Source organism: Micromesistius poutassou, assembly GCF_964030765.1.
Source record: "Micromesistius poutassou genome assembly, chromosome: 14".
Lineage (NCBI taxonomy): Eukaryota > Metazoa > Chordata > Actinopteri > Gadiformes > Gadidae > Micromesistius > Micromesistius poutassou.
In genome coordinates, this window is record NC_140284.1 from 7,889,120 (window position 1) to 7,909,026 (window position 19,907).

Sequence of the window (19,907 nt, forward strand, 5' to 3'; positions counted from 1 at the left end):
GTGCCAGTAACCGGCCAACCAATGAACACTGCCGTGCAGGCCATAGGTCCATCCTCCTGTCACTCACATGATTAATGCCTCGACTGCTTCCATGACCTGAGGGGAGGGAAGGAGCTCTGAATGAAATCGAGGCTGTTTTTTGGAAGTTAAAACCAGGGACGGCCTCGAATACTGTTGTAAAACAAACAACTGTGGATACAACCGGCCCTGAAATCCCTGGGAAGAAAACGGCAAAAGAATGAGTTTGCATGACAGAACCAAACAAAAAAAGCACATACATTACTTAACCCAAACAAAGCTGAGTTGCTTTTTTTTACTGCAACGGGTACAGGAGGAGAAGTATCAAACACAGAGAGCTATTCTTGTCTCTTGTTTTGCCTGTTTGTAAATTACTGTTGACAGTGCCCCCCCCCCCCAAAAAAAAGCTCAAACCAAAACAAGATGCCTTTTGTTGGCCCTCAGGCGTGTCCCATGTATTCCTTTACCGTGTGATTCTTATCGCTTTTAGGCAGGCAGCAGTTATTCAAATCTCCCAGGGAGGGAAGGAGCGCGAGTTGCATTGTGCAAGTCCCGAAATCAGGTTTAAGAAAAAAAAATTAAAATATATAAATACCGGACATTGTTTGCTAAATTTAGCTCCTCAGATCAGATAGATTTGTGGACAACCACTGTGGCTTGTCAAGAGGTACTGGTGGGATGTGGATTGGCTCACGTAACACCGCAAGGTGAACTAACCATTAAACCCACTGAACCGATGAGTGCGGAAGTGATCGGAAGATTTTGCTGTAGCCATAACACGACGAAATCAGGACTGTATCAACAACATGGAAAGAACAATGAAAACACCATTAGGAGTGACATTGAATGGAGCTTGAAAACGAACTCACTTAATAATATAAAATAAGGAACTAATTGGTTCTTTGTGATTGCAAAAAGCAGTCTTCATGAAAGTGTTGACAATAAATCTGTGAATTTCCACTTCTAGTTTGTTAACCTTTGTGGATCTAGGTCTGAATCATCTTTTTCCGGGACCTGTGAATCACTATTTTCTTATACTGCAGAGACAACAATACATCCATTGTTTTTCCAGGACTGTGCTACAAATATTCTCAATTGGCTAAAGAGTTGAATTAGAATTTTATTTGGAATGTAAACAGACAAATCCATTTTGGAAGCTTTAAATGTCAATGAAAAAAGAAAGAAAACAACCAAAAACGATCGTGGGATAGCCGTGCCTAACTGGAGGAAAAACAGGAACTGAACGTTTTTGAGTGTGGAGAAAGATGTGGCTTAGTTGAGTGTGCCCCAAAACTGTGAGGAACTGAAAATATCATTACATTTGTTTTCAATCCCAGCAACCAAATGCCCTATTTTTTTCCAATAGCTGTTGTATGTGGTATTTCACAGGAACATAATCCTAGGCTTTTTTACTTATGCATTTACTTATGAATTGAAGCCTGTGATGAGCTTCTGAAGACCGAAGGATAAACAAGACAAGACCTATACCATGCTGCCTTGAACGAGGATGTACATTTTCCAGCACCCGAGAAACTTGTTTGCACTCTCTAGTATTCTACTTAAGTTCTGTATTTTCACACCCGTGGGTGAGAGTTTGTTTTCGTGTGCATTAGTGGTTTGTTTCAGTGTGTGAGTGTGTTTTTCGTGATATTTTTCATAAAAATCATAGCAAAAAAAAGATATGGCGTCATTCCACGGACTGTAATAGCTAGCAGATGCAGGATGTTTTCAATGGACTTAAAAAGCCTGTCGAAAATTTTGTCAAACTTCTAACGGTGTCACAAATATGTCACCAGCAGGGATCCCAGAGTATTCCAGAATAGTCAATAATAAATGCCGCATGAAGTCACGCTATGAGGTCAATTCACACATTTGTTAATGGGGATCAGACGGTTCTCAGTGGTTCGGGAAACGCAGTTATTACATACATACACGCTCATGTGTGCGCACACAGAGTAAGGTCTGGTCGTGTCTGAAACAGCTCTTGAAACATGACCCCCACCCCGGGCCCCATCCCCTCCCCCAGCCCTGGAACAAAATTAAAACGCTTATGTTTGTTCTTCTCTCAAAAGCTTTTTTCTCTTTTGGCGAGCCATTTACGGGATCTTTATCCGAAATGCTAGGCATGTCCTGACTTGAACGCTCATCTCGTGCTCATGTTTTGACACTGTGTGTGTGCGTGCACATATATACGTGTGTGTGTGTGTTTGTGTGTGTATGCACATATCTAGTAAGTTAGTAGTTAGTTAGTTAGAAATTGGTTATGTTCCAGTAAAAGTCTTGCTTGAATAACTATCAGTTGAAAGAAAGCAGTGTGTGTGTGTGTGTGTGTGTGTGTGTGTGTGTGTGTGTGTGTGTGTGCGTAAGTATGTGCGTATGCAGTGCACATATCTGCGTGTGTGTGTGTGTGTGGCTTGGTAAACCCTACAGGATCATCTCTGCTGATACCATCTCATGTCTTCAGAGGCCCCTTTGGTCTGTCCTGTCACTAGACTGAGGACGGTGATTGCTTGGCGTGCCATCCCTTTTTTCCTCAAAGCCCCAACCCTGCGTAGCCAAAACTCCCGAAATAAACATTGTCCCGTTCTCTGTTAACACCAGCATTTCTCCGGCACATTTATTGCTCTAACCAGAGCATCTTGACAAACGACTGCTAACAAGCAAAGGGCTGTACAAATCATACATAACATTTAAATAATGCGGGAGGTGGGTGTCACAGTGATTTACAGTGCGCATAGCTGGCAATGTGTCTTCGCTAAGACGCTCTTTACGAGCCTCGGAGAACAAAAAAAAAATCGGATCTCCCTCAGAAGGATCTCTCCACCATACAGGAAATCAGGGAACTTGCTTGGAAAAAAACGAAACTCCCCAAAATGGTCAACCACGAGACAATAGGTGATATCAAAGCTATTCAATCTGTCCGCCGAGACAAAGGTGTGCTACTTGACACTGTGATTTGATATCCGTCCAAATTATAAACAGCTCACTTTTTTGTGTGTGCGGGGGCCTCCATTGTTCGTGTCATACCAAACGGGGAGAGATAAGCATGCCAACAATACAACTCCTTTTGTCTGCTGCAGAGCCCGGTTTCAAAGCACCGAGCAGACTTAAAACAAGCCCAGCATGCCACAGCAGAGCCAGCATGGCTGCCCATGAATGCGGTGAGACAGGCGCTTTTTTTTTTTCTCTCCAGGTGTAGGTTTCACAAGTGTTGCAGCAAAGTAAAGGGTACAAAAAAATATGTGGGTGAGAAATAGTGTGTGGCCAAGCAGACAGAAATAAGTTTCTGCATTTGGAAATATGTCTGCTATATATGCTAATGCATATGTACCGCAGATTAGCCGTCGAGGAACACGGCGAGACACAATGGGCCTGATCCGCCGAGCGGCCATTTTGGTTCTCAACGCTAGCTGGGGGAAACGCTAAATCCACCCAGGTAGCGCTCAGAACCAAGGTGAGACCAAGATGGCCGCTAGAGGACTGTGGCCCATGGGAACATGACGACTGACAAACAGCATCACCTGCCGCGCTCCAGTGTAAACAGTACCTGCGATGAGGAAATTATGTGATGCAATATCTCGTTTGGTTCAGTGTGATGAATGGCCCTATGTTCTATGACAGGACCGCGGCGGGATTATTTACGGCGCTGATGAGATGCACATGGCCGAGTGATCTGCCATGTGATGTCGATTCCCACCCCCTGGATCAACTACAGGCACTCTTTGCAGTTTTATTCTTAGATCCAACACAATGAGAGGGAGAGAGAGAGAGAGAGAGAGAGAGAGAGAGAGAGAGAGAGAGAGAGAGAGAGAGAGAGAGAGAGAGAGAGTGGGGGGGGGGGGAAATACCGGAGCAAGCAACGCGCTGACACCCTTTATCAGAAGAAGGCCTCAATGTTCCCTGAAATATTCCACAAATGTTATATTTCCTACTCTCTTTTAGTCTTTTATTGAAACAATGTTGAAACAGCTTAATACCCAGAACACAGTGTTGCACGTTGTTTTGGCAAGAATACTTATACTGCTTTTTCTCATTGCTATTCGTAGTCCTACAACTTCCCCTGTATACTTACCTATCATAACTTTAGGAATATCCAGCAACAACTGTCTCGATGTCAATGTCATTTGACTAAGCAGTAGGAAACCAGGTCACACCATTTAAATGTAGCTAATGTGATGACTGCTATGTTTAAATTCAATACTAATAAATAATGCATTTGTTTAGTTTAGTGCTTCAAACTAATTAATAAAAATGTTTACAATAATCTACATTTGGCTCTTGTTGAGCTGGGGCCACGTATGCAATGGGGCATCCACTGACCTTTGTGACCCATTGGCCTTTTGAGAGTTACCCTGTTTTTTACGGAGCCAGGGGTCTGCAAAGTCCAACCCTGGGAAGGGGTTTTGTGGCAGAATTGAACTTGACCCTTGACAAGAGAGCCAGTGGGGTTTGAGGGAGCGGGGCAGAAGAGACTGACAGGGCAGCAAGCATAAGGAGCTGGAGATAGGTGGGGGTCAGGGGTGGTGGGTTAGGAGGGTGGGAAAACGATCAAAGCTGGGAAGGTAATAGTGGCAAAAGCCTGTCCCCGTAACGCGGTGAGGCGTTGACCTGTGACCTCCTTCCCCTCCGAGGGCCACAGGGAGAGCTCAAAAATGCAAAAGAGGGAATGACAGACTGGTCGAAGCCTTGTCACATTTATAAACACAAGATAACCAGTGTTTAGAAAACCAACCTCTGTGAGGATTCCACTGGAATGCCGTGTGTGGTATCCATGTACGTGCTATCCCAACATGCTATTGAGTTTTTCCAACTACAGTGCCATCAATAGTGATTGGAGTCCAAGATTCAATTTGGCAATGCCGATGAAGCACATTCTTCCTTTAAAGTGTAAGACAACCCGCTGTTTTAACTGGAATTCGAAAACACCAAGATTAAAAAATAAGTTTGGAGAGTTCTAGGAAAGAGTGGGGCATGTTATCCAATGGTTACTAACCAATACCGATACTTTTTTAGAACAATCATTGTTTATGAGTGTTATAATGAGCTGTATATCAAATGCTTCACACACTTCAGTGTTATACTATGTGTCATGGAAGGCTGACCCAATCTCGGACACAAATCTCAAAATCAATCGCAGCCATGAAGAAGCTTTACCATCCACACACACCGTGGCATTATACTAAAAGTTTCCTGGAAGCCTAATCCTCTCTTTGACGCCAAAATCAACATCAACCACAAACCACACACAGCTTGCCGCCGGTGTCCCTTCGCTATACTTTGAACATCATGAAGAACGCTACCTGCTTTCGGAGCAGAGTAGAACATTCACAAAATGTTTGGCTATTTCTATTTTCTCTAAATGTCTTATTTGTCTTATTTCACTAACATTGAAAAAAACGCAGAGGTTGAAGATCATAACCCACCGACACAGAAGACCAGGGACCCTTATTTATCCTCTGCAGTCACACTGATGAGATTATATCAAGGGTAAAGGGTTACAAAGGCCAACCAATCCTGTTTGTGGCTTTTAAAAGGATGTTAGGCAGAGGGGTTTGAATGGTGTGACCACCAGAGGAGCAAGGCCAGTCCGGGGGGTGAGGCTCTTGTCCCCCGTAAGACCGCTCCCCCGTGTCACACCTGTCCGCTTAAGGTTCAAATCAGCGCACACCCGAGCGCCACCGGCCTGGGAGTTTTTCTAAGAGCAGCAGCGCGTGAGACGTTTCAAATAACCAGTTGCAACAGCTCGTAAATTTGTCACGGCAAACGTTGGGCCTCGCCTCGTGCCCTCTTTAACACCTTTCATGCACCTGTTCGCCGGGGCCCCAGTTCAGGTTAGCGGGGGCCAGCCAGTGAATGATAATAGACACTTGCTGCTAAGGCTACAAATCGTTTGCTGAAAACTACAACTTAGTAGAAAAAGCAACAGCTGACGTGACATCAAAGAAGAGGAAGGCTATAGAGACAAATGAGCTTTGGTGCTTACTCAGCAACCCGTCTGCCAACTTCTCACTAAGAATACCTGGTCGTTGATATTCAGGGAATAGCAGGTGGTGAGTAACTTTCATCGATTTACATGAGTAATATGTGACTCAGAAAGGGTTTGGAGATAATTGCTTTCTTTTTGATCTGTACGTACCTTTGTATAAAAACAAACACATAGTTATTGTAGCATTCAGTGTTGCTTTGGTCTTGTTTTCTGGGTTGTGTCAGCATATGCTAGCGCAATCACAAATGCTACTACACAAATGTTACTCCTACAAATTACTACATTTTGGGAGTGGTCAACTTCTCCCAAAAAGCGGTCGGCTAGTTGACGTATATGTAAATTTGTTCTCATTCGTGATGGGTGGTATGAAGTGCTATTTGATGTCAAACATATATTACTGATTCAAGGTGTTGTTGGCCAAAGCCACTTCTAGAACCTTAAAACTTCAGCTGTATTCGAAACAAATACAGCACCGCCTAACACCTACACTCACAATAATGGAGTTAAGCACTACCCAGCTCTCTTTTACTCTACTGTCTTGCAGATATCTTCTGTTCTGTTCATAATAACATCCCATAGGCCAATCAAGGCTACAAGCTTTAGGCCTAATACTTTTCTGAATAAAATTGTGAAACAAGTTCAGAAATAACTTGCCAATAAAAACTGTCTACACGTTTGCAGAAAGAGCACAAACATAGCACAACAATGTCCATCAAAAAGTGTGAATCATTAACAACAAGAAATAATAATGTGTTTCCATTATGCCCTCCATTATAATGGTCTGGCGGTGCGTGCTTTTGATTTACATTCATGAATCCAAGTGTATCCACACATTAGCTGCTTGGCAGCTTTCCCGCTGGTGTGTAACTGTGTTCCCTGCCAAGGAGATATAACATTTTGCTTGGAGGTTAGTTAGTTGGTTAGTCAGATTCACTTCTAGTCTACAAAGGATGCACAGCATTCGACTATGCATACATACGCATGTATCATTCTTGTACTTCAGGTACAAGTACAAGATAGGACAGTTCTTTCTTTCTCTTTCTTTCTTAACTGTCACAGAATAGGTGTGGCAAACTAGTGAGTGTCTTCAGGAAGCAGTCTTTCCTAAAACAAGATTCCAACATGCTTTGCATTCCTAAATCTTCTTAGTCTCTGCGATATTCCCAGAGCGTGGCATTCAATTTGTCAGGTCCAATGTTTCTTTATTTAAATGTGTCAATCTTTCCATAAGCCAAACATATTTGTATGTGAAGTATTAGGTGACTCTCATACTGAACCATGGCGGCCCATCTAATGGTTTCCGGGAAACCAACAGGTCAAGATTTGAAGATACCATGTGCTAAAGCAAATAGGTCAGAGGACACAGACATTCTCTTCGTAGGCGAATCTGATGAATAGCTGCTTCAGTGCAACACTGAGCAGACTATCTGTGGTTTGCACCGTATGAACCAGGATGTGACATAGGGCAGGGCTGTGCTGGGTTTTTTGTAGAGTAACAGATGTGTTCTTGATATATGTATGTGTTGGCTGTCTGTCTGGCCAGCAATAAAGAATAAAAGTGCTGTAAAATTGTTAAACAACAGCACTGTTGAAGAAAATAACACGACCGCTGTTGTTAATGGATGTTGTCAACGTGTACAACATGCCCACAGTGAAGTGCAGCACCGTGCCATTTAGCTCACATTTTATCGTTAATATCAAACGAAATGCCATTGTCAATTCAACCGAGTGATATCAGCTGATGATTAATTGGTAATCAATCCATGATTAAGCTTATTAGTTTCTTACAGTTCATGCCATTAAAACATGATTACAGTATGTTCCAAGAAGTGGAATATGCAATAAGATGTGAAGCATTACCGGACAAACAAACAAAGAATCTCAAAACCAGGTAAGGTGTGTGTGTGTGCGACGTGTGTGTATGCATGTCTATCTGTGCGTGTATTCATACATATGGGGGCCGTCTTACCTTTGAAGAAGCCCTTGACCCTCAGGTAGCCCACGCTGAGTCGGAGCACGGACAGCTTGTCCAGGCGTGTACGGATGTCCTCGGAGAAGGGCAGCAGGTCGGTCAAGCGATCCAGCTCCCCGTTCAGCCGATCCCTGTGGCGCTTGGAGGGGTTGGACTTGATGACCCCATCCACTCCAGGGAGCTTCTTGCTGCAGGGGAGTAAAAGTGTCAAATATGATGAGTGTACGATTATGAATGGCTATTTCATCAGCATCGTCTTAAGACAGTTGGCGTTCTTGACAGGCAGCAGCACACCAAACAGTAGTGTAGATGTATTTTGTTATTATATATTTTATTATTGGTGCACCACAAATATCGGTGGGGATGCACCGATTCCACTTTTTCTCAGACCAAGTTTGGGTACTTGCCGATACTGAGGAAAGTTACAGTTTAAAGAGCCAGTGTGGTACCCTGGAGGGGAGCAGCTCCTTGGGATTTGCTGCTCACCCTCCAGCAATGCTTTGGTACATGATGTTAAACTGTTAGTGTCGGGAATGTTTACGTGGATGTGCTCAGTTAAAGTGCTTTAACTGAGCACAACCCCACAACCACCACGCTAAACGATTTTTAAAGAGGTAACAAAGAAGGGAAGGACTGGTAGCTACTCACTGTGCAATTAGCAATTAATAATTTATTCATACATACCTTGACACTTTTCTTCTTATTATTATTATTTTCTGTGCAATAACTTAATGCACTGAAGTGCCATAATTTAATTACAATCCTATTCTACACTTATCTTATTTGCCTTTATTTTCTGTGAATATAATTTTTATTTCTCTTTATTGTTTACTTTATATATATATATATATATAATTTATTTTATTGTTTACTGTTTATTGTTTACTTTCTATTTTTAGCTAAGAGTCTATTGTTTACCTTATATATTTACTGTATTTTTTTATACCTCTTTTTGTATCTCTTATTGTATATACAAGTTCTTTATTTTTCCTCTTTATTGTATATACAAGTGTTTCTCTGTGAGCTGCTGGAAAATGTAATTTCCTCGCAGGAGCCATCCCAAAGGGATAATAAAATCGAAGTCTAAGTCTAAGTCTAAGTCTAACTCATTTATAAATTTAAAGTTTTCATAACGCTGCATATCGGTAAAAATATATGCCGATACTAACATATCTGTAATAGGCCAATATTTGCCAATAATATCAGCGACCGATATCTGTCGGGCTCTTCTATATATTTATACACATGGCTGTAGTAGAGGCTAAACGCACATGAAAGGCTCTTATGTACCTCAGAAATAGCGTTTAAGCACTAGAAGCATGCACGCACCTCTGAATAGAATATACTTAACTTTTAAATGTGTTAGACTAACGATTTATTGTTTTACAAGCGCAAGCCCTAGTATGTTCTAAGTAGCACTGCGTTATCTGTGTTTACGGTATCTGTGACATGGTATCTGTGACCAATCACATCATCTCTTGCGTCAGCCGGGCTCGCGACTGAGCATTAGAATCGGGCTTGCTCTTGCTAGCCAGCTAACTGTCAAAGGTTGACTGGAATCAAATGGATATAAGACGATTTCTGAAATTTAAAAAAAGCAAGCCTCTTCCTCCTGCTGAAGCCAGCAAAAGATCTCGACCGCAAAAGATCTCGACCGCAAAGTGAGCACAAAAAACAACAAAAGTCAAGTAAAACACAAACTTTAAAATACCTCTCTTCTTAATTTTAAACATTGTTTTGCAGACAGTGGTGAGAAAGACAGTGATGCAGGAAGCACATAGAACACAAAGAGGAAGAACAGATCAGGTAGGAGCAGAGAGAGGAGGAACAGAGGGAGGAGAAAGAGATGGAGGAGAGGCAGAGAGAAGACAAACAGAGAGAAGAGACAGGGAGAGGAGGGACAGAGAGAGGAGCAGAAAGGACAAACAGAAAGGATGGACAGAGAGTGGATGGACAGAGAGGACAGACATAGAGAGGAGACAGACAGAGGGAGGATAAACTGATGGAGGAGAACTTAGCAAAGAGAGGACAAACAGAGAGGAGAGACAGGAAAAGGAGGGATGGGGAGAAGAGGAGCAGAGAGAGGACAAACAGAGGATAGACAGGCAGAGGAGGGACAGAGAGGACAAACAGAGAGAGGAGACAGAGAGAGGAGGACCAGAGAGAGGAGACAGAGAGAGGAGGAACAGAGGACAGACAGAGAGAGGAGACAGAGAGAGGAGGAACAGAGGACAAACAGAGAGAGGAGGACCAGAGAGAGGAGACAGAGAGAGGAGGACCAGAGGACAAACAGAGAGAGGAGACAGAGAGGAGGAACAGAGAGAGGAGACAGAGAGAGGAGGAACAGAGGACAAACAGAGAGAGGAGACAGAGAGGAGGAACAGAGAGAGGAGACAGAGAGAGGAGGAACAGAGGACAGAGAGAGGAAAGACAAAGAGGACAAAAAGAGAGGACAAACAGCGAGCTGAGGCCACCCACTGCTAGGGCTGGGCGATTAATCAATCGCGATTTCGATTTCAGAGTGAAACGATCACCAAACTAATATAATCGAGTTGAAAGATTTTTATTTTTTATTTGCAGAACAGCTGGATTCATATCTGGACTTTATTTTCTATTTGACCATTTTGTGTATTTGTTTAAGGGGGAAATTCAAAGCAATTATGAATAAATGTATCATGTTTTCAAACTCAAAAATAATCGTTTGAATAATCGAGATTTCAATATTGACCAAAACAATCATGATTATGATTTTTTCCATAATCGAGCAGCCCTACCCACTGCTCACAATTTGTAAACAGCTGCTGTTCCTAGTTTTTATACTATGTACATATGTTACATCAAAATGTTCAGCTTCTTCTACTGTTGCTAACATTTAAACAGCTAAGCGATGTGATTTATAGTCTTTGAGCTTTGGTAATTTGTTTGAGAGTCATGCCCCCCATACACATACTTGCATAATGTTCATAATTCCATCTAAATGCAGATTGTAATTTCACATTTTGTACTACTACTGGTTGCATAAACTACATTCTACAAATAAATATTCTACAATTATTCGCTATATACTGTATTTCATGGTCTGTCTTTCCTTCATAGTTTACCCACCTCATTTTAAAAACCACACCCCTTATGAGCTGGGCGCTATGGCCAACCAATAATAATCAGGATTAGTTTTACCAAATACCTTGACAACGATTTTGCATTGACTATTTGTTGCAGAAAAAAACACAGGGAAATAGCATTCATGAACAGATGTAATTCAAACCCAGCGTTATTGACCATGCAGTGCTTCCCAGTTGAATGAATTCACTGATGTGCACACGTCAGTGGAATTGGGTGCTGAAGAAGTACACAAAGCCATTCAACCATATAATGATGGTGCACTCTGACAAAGAATAGGATATCGATAACCAAATTAGACATATATTGACAAAAGAAATGTAGTTGAGTTCAACAACTGAAATAGCCCATGCAAGAGTCTACAGCAATATGCAAATGAGGTCACCGGAGCTAACCAAATCACATTTTTGTATATTATTTTTTACAGGCCTCTAGTGTATCTTAATCTACAATAGAGGCTATAGTTGCGCAGGGCATCTTAATGGAGTGACACAATCAACTCTCCCTAAATCCTTAGTGAATGCAAAACAGGATGACCTTTTTAGACAGAAAAACAGAAAAAGAAAAAAAGCCCTATATAAGCAACCAATGAGTTCAGGTCGACGAACCGGCCTTGCCAGAGCGAGACTATCTGCTGTAGAGCATCTTTTTTCTATGACACACACACACACACACACACACACACACAAATACACATACACACACAACACACACACACACACACACACACACACACACACACACACACACACACACACACACACACACACACACATAAAATGTAAAATACAGCTCAGCTTTGTGGGCTGCATAGACGGCTGTCTCCTAAAGTGACTAATATAACACTGCAGGCTGGGTGAGTAATTCGCCATGATCATCCAGCTACAATATACAAGTCAGACAAGAAAGCGGAAGAAGAAGAAATAAAATTAACCCCAGGCCAAAACACTCATGCATTGCTCACTTTATTTAAGGGACAAACAGTGTAGACGGTCCGTTGTTTGTGGAGCAGCTGTTAGCAAATAAGCAACACCGTTCTGTAACCAGAGACTGTAGGTCATGGGTTACCTTTTACTGGTGTTTCAACACGTATGCCATGGACTCATCGATCAGAAAAATCCCCATTCCATGAGATATCGCTAGTCTAACAGAAACACAGTATGTCAACTCTTTTACTTTACAGATTTGATCAAAAATATCTACCTGGAAGGTCAATGTAAAAGTGACATGAAAATGTTTCTGTAGTCCACATAGACCTAAATCTTAATGAGTTATTTTTACACAGTGTAAGTGGAAGTCTGAATAGTCATCGGGCCAGTTGTCTCTGGCCAGGGGAACTCCAGCTTTGCGTTTCCCATCAAGGAAGCAACAGAGTTTCAATGGAACTCAGTTGAGAGACCACCCATGCAGAAGGCCAAAAAATTGTAATAACGGTCCCTGAAGGAGACACATGTCATTAGACCCAAATCAGCCACACATGTTGAACATCCAGCCATGCCAAGATGCGGAACCGGGGAAGAGTTGAAAGAGTTAACGTCCATCCTAACGCACAGCATCCAAACTGTACACACCTGCTGCAGAAGAACCCAACACAAACCTAACTTCTGACCGACAGGGCCAACGACTGCAACCCTTGCTGACGGGTCCATGTGCTTTGGCCAATGGGGAGGATAGAAGTAACCAATCAGGGTGCTGGCAGGGATTCTGTCTGAAGATACTAAAGTCTAAAGTCGAATGCCCTTTAATCTAGACTTGATTAGCTTGCTAGGGTATATGCCATTTCTGAAGTCATATTATTAACACATGCCCATATTATTCTTTGTGACAACAGGAACAATGCACCAATTCAAGCTCATGTTTACCTAACCGATATGGACTCCTCTCAGTGCAAGACTTGTGTCAGAATGCCACGCTAAAGCCAGTACAGGCCTGAACACATTTGACTGGATTTTGTAAATAGGCATAGCTTTTCGTCATTGAGATGAGGCAATCAGTCTTAAGGCAAGAGACAGAGGGCTTAAGTTCTCTTAGTCAAACATTAACTTTAGGAGCAGGGCCTATGTGCTTCTTGAAAACTGCCTGAGAAGTATTTTCCCTTTAAGAAGGCAAACTCTGTTAACTTTGACTCATAACAAAAAGTGTGGCTGATGAAAGGCAATTCCCCCCCCCATTTTCGTCCCCATTGAATAGTCTGAGGGGGAAGGCAGCCATAACTCAATTGCCGGGCCTCCGACCCAAGCAGTACCTTCCCAGAAATGGAACAGGACTGACCTCACTTTTAAGAAATGCCTTGCAGAAACAAAAGCCAGTATTCAGAACCATTTTTTCCACCTTGCCTCGCAGTGGATCACACAGCAGAGCAGAAAACATTGGTGTGTTTTTTGGGAAGAATAAATAAAAAAAGAGAGCGAGAAGTAGGGGGGGGGGGGGGGGGGATTGTGTGTGAGTGGTTGTGGGGGGGTGAACGGGTTCGAGTCATCCATCTATATTTTTCGCTTTTTCACTTCCTCTCTCTTTTTCTTCTTCTTCTTCTTCTTCTTCTTCTTCTTCTTCTTCTTCTTCTTCTTCTTCTCTCTCTCTCTCTGAGGTTGGCCTATTTAGAGTGCAAGGTGATAAGGGGGCTGAACTCAGAGACCCCAGCCTCAGACTTCAAGAAGGGCTCATATTGCAGGACTCTGTCTGCTGTAATGGCACTGGCATGCTTTTGTCTACTCTGGAGTGGGCGGGGCTTCAAACACAGAAACTACACAGTTTTACAGGGTCTCATTGTAGGTTTGAAAGAATACAAGAAACAGGCTCATGACCCACAGGCTTTATCCATACGCGGGTCGGGGGCCGTCGACTGGGACTTGTCTACTACTTCCTCTCTATTGGTCGAACAAAATCCTTCTTCATAAAATCTACCAGGGTTTGTCCCACCGATAGAACTTAACTTGGTCACATGACGAGACCAGAGCAAAGTGCCCTTCTCTGTACTTTCAGGTTTGAAAGGACAATGTCACATTGAACAGACACGCGGTGGGCAACTGTACGGCCAGCAAAGTGTTAAGGTTTTATGATTCTAACTTTTCCACATTTGTGTGTCATTCTTCGCAGATGTACACATTTCTCAGGTATTGTAAACACATTTAAAATAGAGGAGGTAAAAGGCATGTAATTGATGTTGATTGTTAGGCCTCTGTGTAGATGAGACAACTAGAAGAACAATGGGCCACTATGTTATTTTACACTGAGTTTGTTTTGGCTTTTTGCCTTGCCTGTATCAGCAAGTCTATGTGTGTGTGTGTGTGTGTGTGTGTGTGTGTGTGTGTGTGTGTGTGTGTGTGTGTGTGTGTATTTATGCACAAATGTGTGTTTGTATGTGTGTGTGTTTAAGTGCGAGTGAGTGTGTGTGTGTGTGTGTGTGTGTATGTGTGTGTGTGTGTGTGTGTGTGTGTGTGTGTGTGTGTGTGTGTGTGTGTGTGTGTGCCTGTGTCTTAGAACTCTAGACACTAATCCTGTTAAATTACTGGCCAATAATATGGCTAACATTATTTAGGCATATTAGGCTAATCTGAACTCACTATGCGTACTAAAATAGATTTAGTACTGTTATAAGAAGTCTAAATGAAAGACTGCTGACAGAATATTGGGTCAGTATCGGGTTTTATCCTATTACTTTCCATAGTCTTCCACATAACACATACTCTAATTATGTATATATCTTTTAATAAAAAAACATGACACAAACACACACACCTTGCCACAAGTTTCCTCCCTGTAGTTCATTTAATGAGCCCTCTGTAATAATTACACCATACATTCACAGAGACTACTCAGTGAGTAACCACAGCCGCATAAATATCTGAAACTGATTTCAACAGCATTCTACAGGACGCCCCAACAACTTAACAATGATGCTGTGTTTCGGATCACATAAGACTCAAGCAATAACAGATGTGTTACTACATATGTTTCTTCATTAACAGTTTAATTTATTAATATTGGATTTTGAATTACTAAATGGCGTAGGGTATAGAATATGGAAAGAAACGTATTGGGCTAGAGGGCATAGGGCAAAACCAAATTTGGACGATAGAGAACTCCCTTGGAATGCCCTCTATGTAGTGACCACAGCCTTTAACGTTTGGTCTCAATGGTGCCTTTGTGCAGCCAAGCCCAGATGGCGATCCAGGAAACATCAGCCCTGGCTCTACAGTCCCAAATCTTCATAAAAAATAAAGTCTGCGCACAGGCCACCTTTTTTATTTTGCGATTTAAATTGGGAGTAGAGCATTTATGACTGCACGATAGGAGGATATATATGTGTGTGTGTGTGTGTGTGTGTGTGTGTGTGTGTGTGTATGTGTGTGTGTTGTGTGTGTGTGTTGACGGTTTAAAATGAACCATGGAGTTGACCTTTTTAGACTCGGGTGCACAGGGTTGCAATATGAACACCCACGAAAAAAAACGTCCAGGCCAAATATATAAAACCTGTGTCAATAGTAAGAAAGAGTACTTTTCGAAAGTTATCGAAGTTACCCCAGGTCTTATACGTATCATCTCTCTGTGTAAAGCTGGGGCTGCCCAAGAATAAGGAGGAAAAAAAAGCATAGGAAAGGCGCAGAAGTGTTCCCATAATGCGCAGAGCGCTGCGTATCAGATTACAATAACATACTTGGAGCCAGCGAGCCCCCGCCTCCCCCGCCCTCTTGTGAGCATCGCGTGAGAGCGCAGCCGACTCTCCAACTTGATTGTGATTAATGCAAGAGTACTATTTCCATGCCAGACCAAAACTATACACGAAGAGAAATTCTTAAGGTAACCCGAGAAAAACCGAGGGGCCAGAAACGGTCTGCTCGGGCGCTCAGGAAACTCCTCGAGAGAAAGACAAGAGGCTTTTGACTTAAGCCCTGGAAAATAGAAAAGTCATTTTACCAAACCAATTTTATAAATACTTTGAGTTTGTAAAGACGTGTACAAGCTTAGTATGGCTGCAAAACATGTGGCCATAGAAAGCACATTTTTTTCGTTTAGTTGCGTTTTTTTTTTTTTGTAAACACAGCCCACAGCCCTGGTTATGGGTAATAATACACTTTCATAATTGTATTTAGGATATTTATAATCGTTTCATACAAATGTACATGAGGATCGCAATGCACTTGTATTTGCACGATCCATCGGTTAATCACTAATATTACCACTATAACATAGATATATTGTTGGATATTCATAACATGGTAATAACTATAACGTATAAAGCTGTGTAGCACGTTGCGATTATGGATCCGAACAACAACCGTAAACACATTAACCTACACAAACTCCAACTCATCAAATCGACTCCAAAGTGTTTGTCTAACACCATGTTTGTCAAATCGATGAAGAAATTAAGCCATACTTACGGTTTTTGAACGGGCTTCTTCCGCTTCTTCATAGCGTAAGTCCCAGCGTTACCCAACATGGTGTCACTCGGTTTATTGTTCAATGACAAGAAAGTAAAATCCAGTCTGTAATAGAGGGGCTTTATCCATGTGATCACAGTAGCCTACTCAGCCATGATTCAAAGATCCCTCAAAAGGCAAAGTTAATTATGCCAATACACGAACCCGTAAAGCATTGACAGTTCCCCAGCAGTCACAATTGACCTTGATCGATGTGCGGGTGAAACTCGTGGGATGGAAGGAAGTTTTGGAGAGTTTTTCCTTCAATACAGCAGCATAGCGTGATTACCGATTGGTATCTTGCGCAAAGTTTTCTCCCTTTTGTAATCAGCCTGTGTCCAGCCCCGGTATAAACAACTCTGCCTCGTTATTCAGTCACTTTGGTTGGATGTAAAGTGATCTCTTTTCGGAACTGACTTCGCAGCCGAGCAGGTAGAGTTGGCCTATCGTTTTTTGGCATGGGGCGTTTTCAGGAAATCATATATGTACAGTCAGAGCGTTTGTTAAGGTGGACTGAGCGGTTGTGTTCAGAGCTGTATTATAAGGTAGGGACACACTTTGTTAATGCTTATTGTATATGATCGTGTTACAACTTTACACTTTTTAATACAATATTTAGTTATTATATAACCTTAATAATGCTGCTTGTAATGTTCATAGGCTGTATATATTGTAATTTGTGAAGCCCTTGTGCTAATAAAACTACATAAATACCAATATCATGTATTTTTTTGGCATCCTTACATCCCTTAAACACGCACGCGCCCACACACACCCGCGCACACACACACACACACACACACACACACACACACACACACACACACACACACACACACACACACACACGCACGCACGCACGTAAGCGCGCGCACACACACACACACACACACACACACACACACACACACACACACACACACACACACACACACACACACACACACGTCCCCAGTTATATTTGCATTATTAATAAAGGTCGGCAAGGTTAATACAAAGAAATCATCTTTGTGCAATAAAGCACCATGCGTATGCCACATTAACCATTCTAAATAATACACATATGGACCTTAATCTAAACCATATGAAGAACAATGTAAACTCCAAAGAAGCTACCGAGTAAATATTTGAAATAGGCCTAGATTTTATTCTACATTAAAATTCAACAATCTTTTGTTTCAAATTGGTATTATCATTCAAATTAACCTTTTTTCCTTATTTATCTTTGGTGCATATCGTCAGATTTTGTGTTTAAATTGAATATTGAATCACCACTGATTATTGGCGCCTCTTGCGGTTGCCTGTATGCAACTCATTCACTAGGCTGCTTAAACGACTTTTCGAAAATACCTCGTAATAATCCTTCAATATACATAATAACATATTTGAGGCATACATAGTACAAGCACAAGTATTTTAGAGACACCAATCACTTAACTGTGTAAGTATTTGAATCTTTTTGGGCATGTAATGCTGATCTTTATTTTCTCACCTTATTGCACCACACCTACCTGACAGCAAAAGAGGTGTTGCCCACAGTTGCCATGGAGACCATTCAGTCTCCCGACCTCTGGTCTGTGTAAACATCAGTCTTTGTCTTGCACTTCCTTATAGCAATTGTCTATGTCCCCATTCAGGTTGAAGTATGCCAGAAATTCTAATGATGTTTACTTGTCTGATACTTCTGTCAGAAATTGCGCAAGACACCAATCTTGCAGGTATCATTTTCCTTTTTTACATGTAGGCTATTTCAATTTTTGGGTGAGATCTATGTTAGCATTGCAAAGTTGTAATGCAATGTTTTTGTGTCAATATGCAAGAGTGAACTTTTCCATGTTAAATGCTTTTGTTCGTGTCTTTTACTTTTGGAATTTTTTGATAGTTGCTCAACATTCGCCTATTCTAGAAAGCTGCACCCTACCCAATGCCTGAAGGCCTTCACACAAACCACTTCAATAATAATACAAAATAGAAATCACATTGAGAAATAAAGATTTCATTGTCATTGTATTTCCTCCCTCCATCTGAATGCATGGACATTTGTTTTAAGTTTACGTTTAGGGCATTTGGCAGACAAGCGACTTATAACTATTCATACACATATATATGACGGAGTCAACCATGCAAGTATTACACACATTTATATACAGTGGAGGCAAGAATCTAACTAGCAACCTTCTGGTTGCAAGTTAAAACTCTCTTCTGAGCTAAGCCGACCTGACGGTTTGTAGGTGTGTATGAGAGAGAGAAAGAGTGTGAGAGAGAAAGAGAGCGAGAGAGAGAGAGAGAGAGAGAGAGAGTGAGAGTGTGTGTGTATGTGTTTTTATGCACACCATCTGTGTGTCTTTTGTATATGTGTGTGTTCTTCATGCAAGTACACATTGACTAGTTTGTGCATCTTGTGCAGAGTTGCATAGGTCTTTCAACACTTCCCTTTTAGCACAACTCATCATGCCAGGAAGTTACATACCTCCACCCTTCTTTTCGTCCCTGAAGGCATATGTTTTTTTTTCTTCTATATATACCCAAGCCACACTTGGCCGGCTTGTGACATTGCCGCCACTCCCCATATACAGCCCCTTCATATGCAGGACAACAAAGCTGCCAAAGAATCATCTAGACAGTTTAGGAGTTTCGAAGGGGTGGAGGACTGTTGGTGGGTGGTGTTAGTGCCGGTGGAGGGGGGGGGGGGGGGGGGGGTGGGGGGTCAGAACAGGGCAGTCCGGGCTCCATCGGCCACAGAATTTGACGTGTGGTCACTTGGTGAGCTCGGTGCAGCTGTTCCCATGGGTTTAATTCATTACTCCTGTTTGTTTGCATGGCCACAGTGCATTCCTGTGTGACAGCCACCGGTGCAGAGCCATCAACACTATAGCTCAATTCTTGATTTCCAGATCGAGCCCAACGTTTATTTGGTCTGGCGGCTGCGTTTTGCAGTTGAGCTGACAGGCCCTACCTCACAACCTTTTATTGTTTTGCCAGCGATATGGCCCTGCTCCTCAGTTTGCCCAGCATTAAACCTTTTGCGTTTCAGTGTTTTACATTTGCAGCTGGCTGGCCTGTTATCCTGTTAAAAAGGGTTTTCACACCTTTTGATGTATTATTAAAACAAAACCCTAACCCAGCGAAGTAGCCCCCTATCTAACCCCCAATAAAACAAACAAAAGAAATGTAGCTTTGTGGAAAGAACTGATTTCCTTGAGCAATGTTTTTTCTTGTTTAGTATTTTTTTATAATGTGGATGCGACTGTGGATGCCAGAGTAGATTATCAGCATCTGTCTGTCTCACGTGATGTTTCACCAGTCTGTCAAACTCAACTCGGTGTCCTTTTAAAAATGGGCCCAGTGTTGAAGGCTGCTGTCCTCTGGGAAGGCCATAGCGTGTGAA

The 19,907-nt window shown here is 42.1% G+C and overlaps 1 protein-coding gene across 1 annotated transcript in view; it reads right to left on the minus strand.

Moving 5' to 3' along the window:
* LOC311358568 (uncharacterized protein) overlaps positions 1 to 16,950 on the minus strand; it is a 39,312-nt gene extending 22,362 nt beyond the window's left edge. Inside the window, exons 1-2 of the mRNA XM_084478645.1 lie at positions 16,481 to 16,950; positions 7,974 to 8,164 (exon numbers count right to left, since the gene is read on the minus strand). Of these exons, the coding sequence (XP_084334771.1) occupies positions 7,974 to 8,164; positions 16,481 to 16,539 (250 nt within the window). The 5' untranslated portion in view covers positions 16,540 to 16,950. The remainder of the gene's footprint in view (positions 1 to 7,973; positions 8,165 to 16,480) is intronic.
* Positions 16,951 to 19,907: the final 2,957 nt, after the last annotated feature.